Source organism: Cetorhinus maximus, chromosome 3 (assembly GCF_964194155.1).
Source record: "Cetorhinus maximus chromosome 3, sCetMax3.hap1.1, whole genome shotgun sequence".
NCBI lineage: Eukaryota > Metazoa > Chordata > Chondrichthyes > Lamniformes > Cetorhinidae > Cetorhinus > Cetorhinus maximus.
This window is the reverse complement of record NC_135881.1, coordinates 203500574-203519790: the sequence shown is the minus strand read 5'-3', so window position 1 is coordinate 203519790 and position 19217 is coordinate 203500574. Positions and strand designations below refer to the sequence as shown.

At 43.7% G+C, this 19217-nt stretch overlaps 1 protein-coding gene across 1 annotated transcript in view; it reads left to right on the top strand.

The window, feature by feature from the left end:
• Positions 1–19217, top strand: part of LOC144679210 (cadherin-20-like) — a 100997-nt gene that overhangs the window by 28900 nt on the left and 52880 nt on the right. Inside the window, exons 2-5 of the mRNA XM_078539644.1 lie at positions 2786–3226; positions 8224–8518; positions 14156–14275; positions 17148–17315. Coding sequence (XP_078395770.1) covers positions 3020–3226; positions 8224–8518; positions 14156–14275; positions 17148–17315 — 790 coding nt within the window. The 5' untranslated portion in view covers positions 2786–3019. The remainder of the gene's footprint in view (positions 1–2785; positions 3227–8223; positions 8519–14155; positions 14276–17147; positions 17316–19217) is intronic.

Below are 19217 nucleotides of genomic sequence, written 5' to 3'. Positions count from 1 at the left end.
TTTAGACTATAACCCCCTAGTCCTAGACTCACTAAAGAGCAGAAATAGTTTCTTTCTATCTACCCTATCTGACAGCCTTAAATATCTTGAAAACTTTGATCAAATCACCCCTTTTATGTTATAAATTCCAGGGAATGCAAACCCAATTTGTGTAATCTCACTTCATAATTTAACCCTTGGAGTCCAGGTATCATTCTGGTAAATCTTTGCTGCGCTCCCACCAAGGGAGGTATTGTAAGATTTCCGGGTTCGGGATCACTGATACCTAAATAGGTAGTCGACTATTTGTATGTAATTTTAAGATAGTTTACTGAGTTTATTAAGAAACAACAGTTTAGATACGATACAGTAACTAATACGACCGGTAACAGCTTGTGATAACAGCATTCCGCCCTCCAGTCTGAAGTGTTAGGAAACTCTTCCCTTGATCCCTCGATCTTCCTCCTCCTCCTCCTCCTGTGGTCCATCTTCCATCTGAAGAAGGCAGATGCCCAATGAGCACTGCCACCTCACCAGCACCACAGGCCTTGCACCTCACCAGCCCCTCACCAACCCCTAACCAGCACCTCAGCCCCTCACGCCCATTATGACACCAATCTATATACCCTTTTTTGGGGGCTGGTAGCTTATCCAGTGTCAATCACCCATCTAACCATTCTGACCAATGGCACAGGACAAGTACTCACAACACATCCCTTGTGCGTCACTCTGCTCGAGGCCAGCTTTTTAGTTTACATCTTGCTCAGGGTCATATCCTGGCCCTTTTTAAACAAATGCATGGATAAGCGGGTACAGAAGACGCCATCTTAACTTAGGAATGACAACCTGAACCAAGTGACCTTCCCTGTTTCCACAGACTCTTTGAAAATTGTTGCCTTTTTAGAAAGCATTTCAAGATGTGTTATACTTTGCAGAAAATATCTGTTTATTCAAGACCCCAATTTCTTTCAGTATGGTGCCCAGAATCACTGCCAGTACCCCCAGGTGTTGTCTAGCAGGGCTTTGTACAGCTGAATTCTAAGTTCTACTGCATCCCTTGTATTCTTGTATTCTAATATTTTGAGTGAAGACTGGAGGCCCAGCCAGGGTTACATTGAGGACAGGCTGCGGGTTTGGGGAATCATTCCTGGTGAGCGAGTGAATGGGACTTGCTAGGGGACAGGCAATGGAGATTGCAACCCAGGACACACAGTCTCCCGGCTCTTCCATTGACACATCTTGTGGTGACAGTTTCTGAAGTAATGCCAGTGTGCAGCCCTGTAGCCTAGGGGGAAAAATCCACACCTGGTTACTGAAACATTACTGGTCATTTGGTGGTAGGATTTAATCGGTGAGTCAGAATATTCAGAAAGGCAAAAAAGTATAACCAACAAAGCAGGAACAGCACAAAAAATTAATCAGAAAGAAAGATAATTGTAGGCACTACAGCCAAAAACAAGACCATAAATATTCTTTCCTTAAATAGCAGCATCACTGGAACACTGACTGGAAGGGATTACTGACCCCATCACAGGAAGCTGGAGAAACATTGGCAGTCATTAACCTTGCAAAGCTTCAGTATCAAGCCTTCCATCCAACCTTAACTAGTTTATATATGGGAGCACTCTTCTATTTCTGCAGGTTAAATTAAAAATATTAAAGCGATGGTAAACCTTTTTAACTGCTTGCTTCTACAACAGGGATCCTGATAGGAAGACTTCCTCTTGAAGGTTCCATTATAAACACCCACAGAATAAATGGACAATGAATTTTTTTAAATTTGCATTTCTATAGCACCTTTCACGTCCACTGGATGCCCCAAAGCACTTTGCAGCCAATGAAGTGCTTTTGACTGATGTAATGTCGGAAACACGGCAGTCAATTTGCGCAGAGCAAGCTCCCACAAAGAGCAGCGTGGTATGACCAGATAACCTGCTTTGCAATGTTCATTGAGGGCTAAATATTGGCCAGGATATTGAGGATAACTCCCCTGTTCTTCTTCAAAATTCTGCATTCGGATCTTTATCACCCGCATGAGAGGACAAACAGGGACTCAGGTTAACCTCTCATCCTAAATTCAGCACCTGCCACAGGGCAGCTCTCCCTTAGTACTGCACTGGAGTATTTTAGTGCTCAAATGGCTGGAGTGGGCCTTGGATTCACAATCTTCTGGCTCAGAAGCATAAGTGCTACCAACTGAGCCACAGCTGCCATCCTAGCAACATACTCGAGACCTTTTTATTGAAGTAAAAACCCATTATGACTCATTCATGCCTCAACAGCTTTTAAATTGTGGGCATGCTTGTAAAAGAGTGTCAGAACATCAAAATGAAGTATTTTCTTTCTCACTCTAAGAAGAAAGACAGACAAGCAGATGGGGTGGGGCAACAAATATATTTTGAAGAATGCAAAACGTCGATCATCAAAATAATTTTCTTATAGCTATCTCGTTGAAACTGTCAAAAAATATGTATCAGTGTTACAAAATCTCATGGTTTCCTGATGCATGTTTAATAAAAGATCACACACTCTTTGCTAGCTCACATGAACAAGCATATGCAGGAAGCAAGTCCCGATCTAAGCAAACGTTACTAAGTCTTGTGGCGATTGGTGTGCCAAATTTGTAGCCATTCTTACCCTAAGCAAAGTTCATTACAAGAAAGCTCACTGTTCATTTCAGCCTATTGCTTAGCAAAATCGTTCCCCTTACTTGTGATGCACAGTTTGGCAATACTTTCTGAAACGTGTTTGTTATTCTTTACATTTGCGGCACACTATTGAAAGCTCACTTGTGTTTTCATTGCAGGTCCAGCGCTGATGAAATTTTGCAAAATTCCGTTGGACAAGAGGCTCAAAACTCAGCTGAGAGTAAAAGTGAAAGACTTGATTCAGAGGAAAACCACCACAACCTAATTCTTGATAAAGATATTATTTGACCAAAGACTGTCACACCAAGTTTCCAAAAAGAAAAGCTTGCAAAGGATCGCCCCCTTTCCTCCTCTTCTCCACCTATGTTTCCTGTAACAATTGGATTTACAATATGATGGGTAATAAATATTTACCTGGGGTGTGCCTGTTTCTGTGTCTAGCTGATTTGGTGCAAGTGTTTGGTGTGCAGCCAGTAACTGCAGTGGAGAACAACCAACACGATAAGGTGTTGCATCATCGTGTGAAGAGAGGTTGGGTCTGGAACCAGTTTTTTGTGCTGGAGGAATACACCGGATCAGAGCCGTTATACGTTGGCAAGGTAAGACCAGGGGGAAATAAACGTTCAGATTCAAAAGAATAATGAAGTTAAACCCATTAGCAGCTTTTAGCAGACCCACACTTACCATCCAGCCCCCTACTTAAATAATATTGGATCAGTTCTGGACAAACCAGATTTACATTCTGCATGGCGGAGACATCAAAAACAACTTGCGATCACATATTGGCCCGGATCTTCTGCGAAGCAGCAATTGCCATTGGATTGACACTCCGACCCTACTTCATTGCGCCCTGACGCAGCTCCACATTTCTGGCCGGGTCTTCGGAGTCCGGTTTCTCCAGAAATGCGGAATGTACAATCCATCAGAGAACTCCCTCCGTCACAATGGAGTAGTGGGGGGGTGGCGGGTGGAGGGGGGGTTTGGAAACACCCCCCTTTTTACAGCACTACTGCCGTAAGGTAAGTTTAAATGTCCCATGTGAGTGTTAGTGAATGGGTGTGTGAATGAATGAGTGAGTGGGCAGGGTGGTAGGGTGGGTGAGGTGGTTAGGTGGGCAAGGTGAGTGAAGCGGATGGTTGGGTCGGGAGGGGGGTACTCGGGCCGAGAGCTAGACCGGTCAGGTCAGGGGGTGGTCGGCGGTGGGGGTAGTCAGGTCAGGTTGGGAGGTAGTCAGGTCAGGTTGGAGGGGTAGTCGGTGGTCGGGGGTTAGCGTGGCAGGAAGGGTAGCTGGGTTGGGTTGGGTCGGGGGAGTAGTCAAGGTGGTAGAGCGTAATCGGGGGTGGTGATCAGGGGGTAGTCAGGAGCGAGGAGGTAGTCAGGGGGTCAAAGGGGGAGTCAGGGGACTCAGTGTGAGCGACTGGGTTGGGGGGGGGTGGGGGTCAGTTGTATAGTTACCCAGGGGTTAGACTAAGATTTTAGATTTTTCCGTCAAAGATTTCCTGGGTAACTATTCAGGTAAGTTAATCAGAACTGTCCAAGTCTCCAACTCTAACCCGGAGTCAGAGACTTTCACAGAGGGCCCTGGGGAGCAGGAGAATTGCCCATCGGAAGTTCAGACTTCCCAGGCAATTCCCTTGGGGGGTCAGCACACTGGGGCTTCCATGGGGGTCCTGACGCACATCTGGGGTCGTACATCCGGTTTCTGATGATCCAGAGACTGGAAAATCTGGGCCAGTATCTTAAAGAAACATGTTCAGATCCCGTTCAATGAGACCTGAGGAGAACTGATTCTGAGTCAGGAGGAAGAATTTTGGAAAGATGGTCAAAAGGTAGGTGGAAGGGATGGGTTTTGAGGAAATGATTTAAAATGGAGAGAGAGAGGTGGAATATCTCTGCCCAAATCTTAGAGCTTCCAGCGATTGATAAATTAGACCTCAGCTAGTAATAGCAAGGGGCAGCCCCAGAAGATTGATCGAGGTTGGCTGAGTGCTGCTTAGGCAGATGCAAAACATGCTCTCAAATGGTTTCAGCTGCGGCTCAGCGGGTCGTGCTCTTGCTTTTTTTCTTGAGTCTGAAGGTTGTTAGTTCAAGCCCCACTCCAGAGACTTTAGTGCAAAACTCTTGCCTGACACTTGAGTACAGTACATGCAGGTGATACCTCTCGGCTGAGATGTATTTGTTCGAAGAGGAGCAGCGGAGTTATCCCTGCTGTCCTGGTAATTGGAATATCACCAAAAAAAAAGATTATCTGGTCATCATTACCTTGGTGTCTGTGGGAGCATGCTGCGTTTTTTTTTACATTATGAAAATTACTATACTTCAAGAAGTACTTCATTGGCTCTAAAGCACTTTGGGATATCCTAAGCTCATGAAAGATGCTGCATAAATGCAGTGTTTTGGCTGCATACACACACACATATATACACACACATACACACACACACATATATACACACACACACACGTATATACACACATACACACATACACACACACATATACACACACACGCACATATATACACACACATACACACACACACATATATACACACACATACACACACACAGATATATACACACATGCACACACATATACACACACATACACACATATATACACACACATACACACACACACACGTATATACATAGACACACATAAACATACACACACACACACACATGCACACACATATACACACATACACATATACACACACACACACATATACACACACATACACATACACACACACACATATATATACATACACACACACATTGTAGGAATTCAACTTTCACCACTGACATAACATGTAGCAAATTAACTATTGCTTGTTACATTTTTGTGAATCTTATACATAGTTTACTCTCGTGGTTTTTGGTGCCTGTTTTGGACTAGTCAAATTGTTGAACTCCAGCTCCCTACATCCTCAGGAGTGTTTTCACTTTCCCTAAAACCTTGGTAAATATCTCGGTGTATCCAGAATAATGAATAGAGAAGCCTTTACTGGAATATTTCAGCCATTGATTCTATCTATAACACCAAGGGACCGTTTTTATTTCCTGAAGGTAACAGATTTAAGATGTGAACTGCCTAACAAAATTATTAAGTAGTAATAGAACAAGCAAATAGTAATAATATGTAATATTTAGCAATACTAATATTTAATAATAAAACATTTTTACAGTCGCTGTTAAACTTTGCTAGATCTTCGATTAGTGACAAGTATTAGTGCAAGTCTTGCACTAAAGTTATGATCTAAATACTTTTTTAATGCTCACTTAAGACAGAGATGAGGAGAATTTTTTTTCTCTCAGAGGGTAATGAGTCTTTGGAACTCTCTTCCTCAAAAGGCGGTGGAAGCAGAGCCTTTGAATATTTTAAGGCGGAGCTAGATAGGTTCTTAATTAACAAGGAAGTGAAAGGTTATAGGGAGTAGGCAGGAACGTGGGGTTAAGGTTACAATCGGATCAGCTATGATCTTATTGAATAGTGGAGCAGGTTCAAGAGGCCAAGTGGCCTGCTCCTGCTCCTAATGCATCTGTTCGAATGTATGTTCATTTAGTGATACCCTCTCATTCCTTCACCCACTATAGAATTAGCTAAGCCAGGTAACTTTTATGAAGAGGTACCAGTCAAACCGTTTTCCTTCCGAGGCTCTAGTCCATCTCATTGATTTAAGCAAAGAATGCTGACACATCTACTCAACACTAGAACTGGAGCTTCATGAGCTTAAATAGCTGTCCGAAAGTTTTTCCCTTAAAAACAGCTGCTAAATAGGTACATAACTAAATGTTTGTATTTGAGTTGAGAGGGCTAGCTCCACTCTCAAGCAAGCTGCTGAGAAACCGGTTAAACAATTATTGTAATAATTGGTGGGATATTCCGACCCCAACGGTGACAATGCCCGCCATTGGCAGGACCAGAAAATCCTGTCAATGTATCAGATCAAGTGTGACCATGACCAGAAATTCTAGAAATCAGTAACTCTTTTGGGCGTGTGGCAGTGGGGTGGGGGGTGCTGGTAGAAACCAATGTGCCCCCGATCTACTCTTGTGCTATTAGGGGAAATTTGAGTGCAGAAGACTCTGACTTTCGGTGACATGCAATTTATTTTGCCCTGCCACTTAGACACCAGAAAATCATACTGTAAGCTCATGCATTGTGCTATTCAGGAGAAAAATGAGAATAAAAGATTAAATCCCATTTTTCCTCTGCACATTTTGGGTGTCCTTTGCCAAGAGGGCAGAGGAAAGTGAACAGTAATATTTTTAAGACTCAAAGGAATCATTTTCAACTTTGTCACCTGAGTGGGAATTAGTGGAACAAGAATCAGGTTCAGGCAGATGATCCCTACCAACCAGTTACCACCCAGGTATCAAGGTTGAAAATTACTGCCACGCCTCTTTAGGGCAAGTTCTCAATGGTACCATGAGACTGAGTATTCCGTAGAATCATTGATGGCCATTTGGCCCATTGTATCAATGCTAGCTGTTTGGTAGAGCTGTCCATTTAGTCCCTGTAATTAATTTCCCTTCAAACCTTTATCCAATTCCATATTGAAAGTTATTCTTGAATCTGCTTCCACTCATGTATCGTGCACTGTTCTTCAACAACATACCCTCGTAGTTTCTTTTCTAGCGCGCAGGCATTTTGTATAAGTATGGCGTCCCTCTACATTTGTTTGCGCAGCCACACACACGTGTTAACTTAAAGGGGCCGACTAGTGCACAGCCTTTGTGCAGACTCTCGGGTTGCTGCACAGCTTACGGGTAACATTAAAATAAAAGCAAAACACTGTGGATGCTGGAAATCTAGAACAAAAGCAAAAATACCTGGAAAAACTCAGCAGGTCTGACAGCATCTGCGGAGAGGAACACAGTTAACTGTGTTCCTCTCCGCAGATGCTGTCAGACCTGCTGAGTTTTTCCAGGTATTTTTGTTTTTGCTACGGGTAACATTGTTCTTTAGGTACAATTGCTAGAAGACACTGAAACATTCAGAAAGGTTCACAGGGTCTTGGAATGTTGCAGCAGAGAAGTGGGCTATTTGGACCTCATGCCTGTACTGCCTCTTTGGAGCTATCGATTTATCCCACTCCCTTTGCATTTTCTGCATAGCCATATAATCACATCTTTGCAATTATTTATCCAGTTAGCTTTTCAAAGTTACTATGGAACCTGCTTCCACCGCCCTTTCAGGCAACGTGTTCCAGATCACCACAACCCGCTGTGTAAAAAAAAATGTTTCCCCACGCCACCTCTGGTTCTTTTTCCAATTATCTTAAATCTGTGTCTCCTGGTTAACAACTTTTCTGCCACTGGAAACAGTTTCTCCTTATTTACTCTAACAAAACTGATTCTGAGCATGTCTTTCATGTCACCTCTTAACCTCCTCTGCTGTGAGGCAAGAAGCATGGGGAACACATGATCAGAAATCACAAGGAACTCCGCAGCCCACACCCACCGAGTGCTCCCACTGATAAAGGAATTAGCATAGGAGGCAGAGACACGAATACTTGAAGAGATGAAAGTGAAGGTGGAAAAATCAATAATAATAATAAAACCAGCTTATCATTCTGTAATTATAGCTTCATTCAGACATGGACAAAGGAGAAGGTTCTGTCAGATACATCCTCTCTGGTGATGGAGCCGGCACTGTTTTCACTATTGATGACAGCACTGGAGACATTCACGCTGTACAGAGGCTAGATCGGGAGAAGAAAACACACTACACCCTACGTGCACAGGCCTTAGACAGATGGACTGGGAGGCCAATGGAGCCCGAGTCTGAATTCATCATCAAAATCCAGGATATCAATGACAACGAACCAAAGTTTCTTGACGGGCCTTACGTAGCCAGTGTTCCTGAAATGTCCCCGATGGGTAAGGATCAATTTTGTGATAGCTTCTTCAAACAAGGCGGTAATTCTAGAATATTCCTGCATGTTATATTACTGTGGCAGTGACACTGTTGCAGTGCATTCTTGCCCCTGAGTGACAAGGTTTTGGGTTCAAGACCCACTCCAGGGCTTGAGCACAAAAATCAAGGTTGATGCTCCAGTGCTGCACTGTCTGAGGTGCTGTCTTTCAGATGAGACAATTAACCTGAGGTTACATCTCAGGCTGTAAAAGGTCATGTGTCACTATTTCAAAGAAGAGCAGGTAATCCCTGGCATCCAGGCCAATATTTATCCCTTAATGAATATCACTAAAAAATAGATGATCTAATCAGTATCACATTGCTGTTTGTGGGAGCTTGCTGAGTGTCAATTGGCTGCTGTGTTTCCTATGTTACAACTGTGACTACACTTCAGAAGTATTTCATTATCTATAAAGTGCTTTGGTACATCCTGTGGACCATACTCAACCAACCCATGCTTGCAAAGCCCAAAACAAAACATCGACTGTTAGATGTGATTCCGTGAATGGGCAGTACTTGCTGAACAACCCCGAGTGTGCTAATAGCTACACTAACAACCAATTTAAGATTATCAGTAAAGCTTGTAAGATGGCTCAATGACGCTTTCTAGAAGTGATATACATGCATTCACAGGAATTCATTCTCTGCAAACAAAAGGAATATGTTCAAGCCTTGCACCTTTTCTCAATTACCTGGGAGCTTGGGAAGCCAATCAGAATTGACTTGCCAACCAATCAGCACCTTTCGTCCTGTAGTATAAATTGTTGTTTGAAATTTGGCATTCTTTCATTTGCCCTGATGAGTGCAAGATGAAAAGCTTCAACAATATGTCTCTCTTTTCAGCAATATTCAAGTTCTGTATTACCAAGTGACTATTTATAGCAGATCATTACAAACTTATCATGTATTTCCTTGTTATAAAAGCATATTTCTTTAATCACTCTCATTGCCAGCCCAATAGTTTGAATAATGGGGCATCCAGACATCCTGGAGATGCTCTATTACAACCAACAAGGGACATGACATCCAATTGGCCTTTCATCTGAGTTTCCAAAAAGCTTCAGAAAGGGACCGATACCAATCTGATGCCCCACTCTCTTTTCCCACTCCAGGACACATGGGGCACTATTTCCATAACTGATGCTGCAGCTGGAACCCAAGACGAGTGCCTCCATGTCAGTAATAAAAATGGCTTTTGTGTAGTTTAAAGCAAAACTACTGTCACAATTATTAATAAAAGAAGTGTTTTGAACCAGAAGTGCTGCTCAAGATCTTCCTTCCCCTTTAAGAGAAATACAGCAGCTTATGATCTGAAGTTATGAATAAAATGATACAATTTGACATCCCTGTTTACTATGGTCTATCTTTGCTAATGCCCGCAATTTCTTGCCAGCAATATTGTACCCACTGCACTAGCGTGTTGTGTAGGATTTCCTGATCTGACATGAGCGACTGAAGCTACTTTTACTCTGTTTACAAACTGAGCTCAGTCCATCCACAAGAACCTGGTGTCATTCACGTTGCTGTTACGACCATCTCTCCCTCTCTGGCAGCTTTTCCAGCAGCATGACCTGCTTTTCAATGACAGCACTTCAATGAATGGAGTCAGGCAGTTGTTATTAGCCTAACCCGAATGCAACGGGATTTCTTTCATTTGTATTCTGCTCAGCGCTCTGGCGTAATGCAATGAAAAGCTGATCGTGAAAAGCCTACGATGGAGATTGTTAGAGCTGATTTAAGCATCTGGTTAAAACCCCATCACATTGAGCTGCTGAGCTCTGATGACCAAAGAAAGCTCAAGGGTTCTAATGAAGAGTCATGTTCAACTCGAAATGTTAACTCTGTTTCTCTCTCCGCAGATGCTGCCAGACCTAGTGAGTATTTCTAAAAATAAGTTAGCACGCAGGTACAACAAGTAATCAGGAAGGCAAATGGAGTGTTGGCCCTTATTGCAAAAGGCTTGGGGTATAAAAGTAGGGAAGTCTTGCTACAGCTGTACAGGACATTGGTTACACTGCACCAGAAGTACTGTGTACAGTTTTGATCTCCTTACTTAAGAGAGAATATGCTTGCATTGGAAGCAGTTCAGAGAAGGATCACTAGGCTGATTCCAGGTAATAAGGTGTTGGCTTATGAGGAAACGTTGGACAGATTGGGCCTATATTCAAAGGAGTTTAGAAGAATGAGACGTGGTTTTATTGAAACATATAAGATTCTGATGGGGCTTGACAGAGTAGATGCTGAGGATATTTCGTCTTGTGAGGGAATCTAGAGCGAGGGGGCACAGTTTAAGAATAAGGGGTCTCCCAGTTAACACGGAGATGAGGGGGAATCTCTCCTGTCAGAGGGTCATTAGTGTTTAGAATTCTCTTCCACAGAGGGCAGTGGAGGCTGGGTCTTTGAATATATTCAAGGCTGAGTGAGGCAGAATTTTAACTGACAAGGAAATCGAGGGTTATAGGGGACGGGCAAGAAAGTGGAGTTAAGGTCACAATCCGATCAGCCATGATCCTATTGAATGGCAGAGCAACCTCGATGGGCTGAATGGCCGCCTCCTGCTCCTATATTTTTATGATCTTCTGATTTCTAGAACTTTCTGTTTTTATTCAAGCAAGCTCAATATCCACACCATGAAAATTACAGGACAACATTCCCAACAATATAAATAAATCTGAGGTACATTAAATACAGTCTGTCTCTGCTGGCACATGCAGTAAAACAAATTTTAAGTTGTTCAGCATCACTACACTTCAAATTATATCATTTACCACCCATCAGCTGGGCAAAATAAAACAGCCAAAAAGAAATTTAAATTACATCCTTCCTCTCAACAAACAATCACTTGCATTTGTTACACAGGGAATCAGAAGCTTAGGGGTCGGAGCCAATTAACCCCTTCACTCTCAAGTCCTGAAATAACTCAAAAGTGATATGCCTATTGTTGACAGTGGTTATATTTTATTCAGTAAGACTTTACACGTGCTAATGTCTGAGCAGCAGAATCAAAACACCGACAGCATTACCCTTACATGCTGGGTAAGAGTGTGATCTCCACGTGGCTGCTGCTGGTGGCTGTGTCCCGGGCGCTATCATCTGTCAACGTGACACATGGGGTCCCTCCGCCAGTCCGTCCTTCCACATGGGGGATGGTCCCAAGTCTCTGGACAAATGCCTTTGCACCTTAAGTGCTCGGGACATCCTTTCTTATACTCTTTCTACACAGCAAAACCCAAGGAGACCAGTTTAACCCAATCATTGCTTGCTATAATTTGAACTCTCCCATTAAAGAGATATCACATACCCATCAGCCCACCCAAACTAGGCCAGTATCCCATGACTCCTGACTCCACGTAGCAGCTTGTGAACATTTAATGCCAACACCTAACTAAAGCAAGTAAAAGATGTTGGCCTTGATACCCAGCTATCTTGCCTGAGATTCGAGGCATTATCGTTTTCCCTGGCAGTTTATCTGGGTCTCTATAATCTTACCAAGGGTTTATTTTTTGGGTCACACACACACACACACACACACAGCCTGTCTGTTTTCACACCCAGCTTGAATTTCCACTGAAATTTTGCCATTTAGTCTCTTTTAAATAGTCAGAGCCAATAAAACATTTGATCAACGAAAGCCCAGGCTACAATCTTCTATCATGTCACCTCTCAGCCATTTCTATCCAGGGCATTTCACAAGCAGAGTCAAAGACAGAGTTCAGTATAAACCTCATTCGATTACGACTAGTGAAAACTCTAATTTACAATCAGACAGTTATAGTATTTAAGTTAATTGTTAATTAGTGAGAAAACTCAAAAGTAGGGATTTTCCAGGATTCTCAAAATAGGATATGCTTTAATATTGTTGTCAGTCTTAGGTTCTGGGGGGGCAACTTTAAATTTGGGTGCATGCTGATATATTAGGCCACCCTCCTCTGTGCAATTGGTGAGATGCCTGAACTGTTTTTGGGGCTACGAATCCCTGATGCCAGCGAGCTTGGTATATTGAAGCAGCTGGAGGGAGGGTGGTACCAGATCCTCTTCCCAGCCCAGTCAAAGAGCCAGCATTGAATGGATGAGTGGGCGGCAGTTGTAAGGGGGCTGGCAGCCAGTCAGAAGATTTCAAATGTTCCCTCAAAATTGCGTCAAGAGCCCGACAGTCAAGGCAAGACCCCCGTTTGTATTTTGCAGATCGCTTCCCGCCTGAAACAGGCATTCACTCTGACCAAAATAAAAACAGAAGATACTGGAAAAACTCAGCAGATCTGGCAACATCTGTGGAGAGAGAAACAGAGTTGATGTTTCAAGTCCATATGACCCTTCTTCGGATGCTCTGACCACCCTGTTACCCAACAAAATGATTGCAACCGTATTCGGGAACAGGAAGGGGCAGTGAGCGGTGATCCCTTACCTCCAGCTCACTAACAGCCCACTCCCAGCATGTGGAAACCGTGACAATCAGGGTCTACATTGTCATTGATATACAACACCAGCTTGCGTTTATTTAGCGTCTTTAATATAAAAATTTCCAAGGCACCATCACAGCACCATTATCAAACACAATAGGGAGGGATTTGGAAGGATGAGAATTTTAAAATCAAAGTATTGTCAGACCAGGAGCCAATGTACACAGGGTGATGGGTGAACAAGACTTGGTCCGTGTTAGGACATGGGCAGCAGGGTTTTGGATGAGTTCAAGTTTACAGAGGGTGCAGGTTAGGAGGCCAGCCAGGAGCACATTGAAATAGTCTAGAGATAACAAAAACCTGGATGAGGGTTTCAGCAGCAGATGAACTGAGGCAGCGTCACAGATGAGCGATCTTTTGGAGGGGGAAACAGGTGGTCTTAGTGACGGAGAGATTATGATCACATTGCTTTCATGGTAAACAACATCACCCAAAAGACTGAATGTAGCACACTCTGCCACTTGTATTATCCCATATGCTGAAGATGGTCCACACAAGTCAGTTATGACTGTCTCACTCATGAATAGGAGGGTGGTCACTGATTTCCTACTTTTGTGCACAAACAGATGGTATCACAGAATGCAGTCCCCAGGTGTATATATAATAAAAATGGGATGTGACTAATTTAGTCACCATAAATCAGTGACCACGATTATTTAGTTACACTTAGTTGAAAAAACGTAAAAGTATAATGCCCCTATGCAAAAAAAAAATACAGTTTTTTATGTATCTGCTACAACTTTATACTACGTGAAGAAATAAATTGTCCAAAATCAATATAATCATGAATGGTGCAGAAACGCCCCAAATATCCTGTTGGGACTACATGTTCCTGAAAGGAAACATCAACAATTTCTCATCCAAGACCTGTCAACAGAAGCCCTTCTGTACACTCCCAATGGTCATTATCAATATCAGTGGTTCTAGACTTTGTGTAATGGTGTAGCCAATGGAAATAAAAATGGAGAGAGAGTTTAAAATGGGCAGCAGATTCACGATTATCCACTTGACACTATTACACAGGTACAAAGCTACCCCCATCGAGCTCCCTCAAATTTGCAAAGCTGAAAGCTAACCCAGTGTGCAAACTCTTCTATTTCCAACATGACAGAGGCATGATTGTGTCTCATCTCTATACAGGTACGTCGGTAATACAGCTCACAGCCAGCGACGCTGATGACCCCACTTATGGGAACAGTGCTCGAGTGGTGTACAGCATCCTGCAGGGGCAGCCATACTTCTCGGTGGAAGCGAGGACAGGTAAGCAAAAACTACCACTGCCTGGGTTTCAAGCATGAAGCAGCGGTAAGCAGCAAGCTGTGCATTTGCTTTGCTGGTGGATTTATGGTGAATCTCTTATAGTTAACCACTCTACCAAGTGTCTCCACAAACTCCTCTCCCCTTCTTCTTCCAGCCTCATCTCTAAAAACAAGGGTTGGTAAGATCTGGAACACACTAACTGATAGGGTAGTTTCAATCGGACTATATAGGAACTTTCAAAAGGTATTTATGTGATGAGGATGAATTTGCAGGGTTATGGGAAGAAAGCTGTGTGTTGCATATTTTATATCTCGGAGCTATGCAGAGATGACACTAATTTCTAAGCGTGCAACAGGTTTATTTACAAGGATTTTAAAACACTTCTGCAATCACAAAATGTCTGCGCCATGCTTATCCCAGCTCTAGCTCCTAGCAACTTCCAACACTTTCTGTGGTGTCGGTTTACTTTTCTCTAAGTCAACAGCCAGGCTTAACTAATCAAGGACAGTGAGCATAGATCAGTTACCATGCTCACATAATCAAACAAAGAACAGTTGGACACTACACTTCTGTAATATTAGTGTTTGGTGTTTGCATAGAAAAAGAACAAAGGGAGGGAGACTGTAACTGGGATGGAAATATGGTTGCAGAAATCATAGGTTATATAGATATAGGGAATGCAGTGATGTTTTATTATATGTGGATTTTTAGAAAGCTTTTAATAAGGTGTTACATGGGAGGCTTATTACAAAATTAAGGCATATGATATGAATACAAAGATAAAGAGCATAGCAGGGGGGAATGAAAAGTAACGAACAGAGGTAAATAGATGTTTTGTGGGTTGGTGGAATGCCCATGTATGTGTAAAGGCAAAATACTGCAGATGCTGGAAATCTGAAACGAAAACAAACAATGCTGGAAAATTTCAGCAGGTCTGACAGCATCTGTGGAGAGAGAGAGACAGGAATAACATTTCGAGTCCATATGACTCTTCTTCAGATCAGAAGAAGGTTTATACGGACTCGAAACGTTATCTCTGTCTCTCTATCTCCACAGATGCTGTCAGACCTGCTGAATTTTTCCAGCATTGTTTGTTTTCGGCCCATGTATGTGTGTTGGGACCACCTTCATGTTCCATTTCTGCAATGGCATAAGGAAATTATAGAAGTTTGCTGATGCAAAGAATTCCTCACCCTTGTTATAGAATCAGCCATAGAATTTTACAACACAGAAGGAGGCTATTCTGCCCGTCATGCCTCTTTGAAAGAGCTGTCCAATTTAATCCAGCACCACAGTGTAATGTTCAATTGTTCTGTGTTCAATTATGTGAGTCTGGTAACTGATCTATGCTCACTGTGCTTGATTGGTTAAGCTTGGGTCGTTGACTCAGAGCAAAGTAAACAAGCTCCACAGAAAATGCTAGAAGCTAGAGCTGGGATATGCTATATCCCCGTTTATCAGCATCAACTCCAGGCACCACTTAGCAAGAGCAAAGCTGTATTGCCAAGGCTAGTAGTTGGTAAGCATCCAAAGTCGCTGTCTGGAGGAGATAGGCTAAACAGTCTCCTTCTCTCACTCCACCTGAAGACCAGCAGATTTACTGCTTTCAGCCTCAGGCTGAGGCCTAAAAGAAAAATTGTGCCTTTTATTCCTCAGGGACTCGTCTGCTCCCTTCAAACCCTTGCTGCTTCTTCTGGTACAGCAGCATTGCCAGAACCTTCCACCAGGGTAAAGGTGGGCACCCTTTTGGGGGGGGGGAACAAGACTCCCCCTCTGCAGTCCGCTCTGTGTGCCAGTGAATCCTACCACATGGCAAAGGGCTCTGGGTTACGGTCAAGTCAAAGCAGCAAGGGGAAGAAGCCCAGCTCCAACAATGGGGAGAGAAATCTAGCTCTCAATCAATGTCAAATTCATGGTGGGGATTCAAAAAAAATTTTAGCAAAAAAAGTGAGAGACTTGTTGACTTAATAAATCTTCCATTTTACTGTTTTGTTTAAATGGAGTCGAGGATTAGATTAAAAGGCCTAATGAATATGGTGGAACTGTGTTGGGACTGTTTGAATAAACGAAGTGAGGAATATATTCCGTTCGCAAGTCAGCCCAACACATCCTCACCAACAATCATCTCACTTGACCAATATTTTAACATGTGATCACTGGATACAGTTTATTTTCCGATTAGTACAAAAGGCGGTTCAGTTGCTTCTAATTCATAAGGCTCTGGGCTCAGGTCTCACTCTAGGGTTTGAGCACAAAAATCAAGGCTGACACTCCACTGCAGCACCATTGGAGGTGCTGAATTTTAGGCGCTGTGTTAAAACCAAGGCCCCATGTGCCTGCTCGGCTGCATGTAAGCCATCCTGTGGCACTATTTTTTATGAAGAGCAGGGGAGTTATCTCCTGTGTCCTGACCAAGATTGATCTCTCCACCAACATCGCAAAAACAGATTATCTGGCCATTATCACAATTGCTGTTTGTGGGAGCTTGCTGTGCGCAAATTGCCCGCTGCGCTTTCTACATTTGCAACAGTGACTTCACCTCATAACAAACATCATTGGCTCGAAATCATTTTGAGACACCTGGTGGTCGTGAAAAGCAGGGTATAAATATAAACTTTCCTTTCTTAAAAAAGAAATAGAATTTATTAAGATAGCCAGGCTTTAGATTTCACATAACTTTGTTCACTTTAGAGGCAATTTCAAGGTTAATTCCAGAGGAGTTTCACCCTGAGATGAACTGAATCAAGTCTCCGTGTTTTCTGCGCTGCTGCTAATCTGCTTTTTGTTGAAATAGATTCCAACAGTGGAATTGGTGCCTCCTGCACTTCTCAAAATACAGTAAATGATTAAGTCTGTTTTCTCCACCCCCCAGGTATCATCAGGACAGCGTTATCAAACATGGACCGAGAGGTAAAGGATGGGTACCAAGTGGTTGTACAAGCAAAGGACATGGGTGGACAAATGGGAGGATTATCTGGGACAACAACTGTAAACATCACGCTCACCGATGTGAACGACAACCCTCCCAGGTTCCCTCAAAGTGAGTGCCTCCATCATTGCATCAACCGCTCATTTCCAAATGTTTATCGCTAAGAGCTTACATAGAATTTACAACACACCAACAGGCCATTCAGCCCAGCTGCCAGTGCTGGTGTCCCACACGAACCCTCCCCCTCCCACCTTGCTTTATCTCACTGGACGAGTATTCCAGAGACCCAGGGTAATGCTCTGGGGACCCGTGTTCGAACCCCATCATGGCAGTTCGCGAACTTTGAATTCAGTTTTAAGAAAACCTGGAATGGCTAAAGTCTGATGATGACCATGGGCAGAATTGTTTCTATGGCGGATGGGCTCGGTGGGGGGCGGGGTGAGGTGGGGCAGTCACGGAGTGCATGAAAGAGGGCTTCAATCTCCCTGAGTCACGGAGCTACCTCAGGGACATTGAATCGATGTTGGAAAAAATTAAATGAAGGGTTTAAAAATGTATTTAAACATGTCCCCTCATGTGACTGTGTCACGTGAGATGGGACATGTTTTTATATGTATGAAAACTTTTTTTTATTTATTTAATAAAAGCTTTAGGAAACCTCATCCCGCCCGTGGATGAAGTTTCCTAAAAAAAAAACGCGAAGGCCGCTTGGGCTTTTCGCCTGCGAAATACTGAGGGACTGCGCGATGACTTCAGGACGCAAGCCCTGCCTCATGTTACGCGTCGGTGTGTCTGGCCCGCCCCCGCACGCTGACTGCAAAATCCTGCCCCCGTGAAACCATTGTCGATTGTTGTAAAAAACCCACCTGGTTCATTAATACCCTTTTAGGGAAGGAAATTCTGCCAACCTCACCTGGTCTGGCCTACATGTGACTCCAGACCCACAGCAATGTGGCTGACTTCAAAATGCCCTCCGAATGAGGGTAATTAGGGATGGGCAATAAATGCTGGCCTAGTCAGCGACACCCACATCCCTTGAATGAATAACAAAAACCCATCACAGTATCTTCCTATTCCTTTTTACCTCAGGAAACCTGCCAACTTCCCCATTCTGCCGTCTTCAGTAAATGGCGTTAGATAGCATTCAGCCTATCTGCTGTCACAACCAGGCTACCCACTGCAATCCTCCCTCTGCCAGTCCTTAAACAAGGAGGAAAGAAAGAAAGGCTGGCATTTATATAACGCCTTTCACAACCTCTGAAATTAGAAGCAATTCTCACTAATGGTGACCATGAAACTATCATCGATTGTTGTTAAATCCAATCTGATTCACTAATGCCCTTTAGGGAAGGAAATCTGCCATCCTTACCTGGTCTGGCCTACATGTGACTCCAAGCCACAACAATGTGATTGACTCTTAACTGCCCTATGGTCTAGCCAGCCACTCAGTTCTAGGGCAATTAGGGATGGGCAACAAATGTTGGCTTTGCCAGCGACGCCCACAACCCATGAAGGAAAAATTAAGAAAGGATTTTCCAAAGCCCTTTACAATGTAGAAACCACGGCAGAATTTTCCTAGTCCCGGGATGGCGGAGATAGAAGTGGGGGGGATCGGGAAAATAGCCGGGGGGGCGCATCTGAGACAGCTCCCCTGATGCATTCCCGCTGCCCGGGAAGCTGCTACATATTTAAGCCCCGATTAAGGGTCATTTAGAGTGCTCGTCAGTATTTTGCCACAACAGAGCATGAGCAGAGGCTGCCAGCCTAATGGAGGCAGTCCCCCCTACAACAGTCCAGGGGGGGCCATCGGACGGGAGGCTCCATCCCCCAAAGAGGGGGACCTCCGGCCACCCAGCAGACCCAGTCTGGGGCCCAAACGCCGCTGCCGGAGTGAATTCCTCTCCGATCGAAGGGGCCTGCTTTCCCCTCTCGTACTTCTGTGACTCATCACCCCTCCGAGAGCACCTCCACCTTGAGGTTACCCTCGCCTTTCCTCGGAGAGGACTGGGGCTG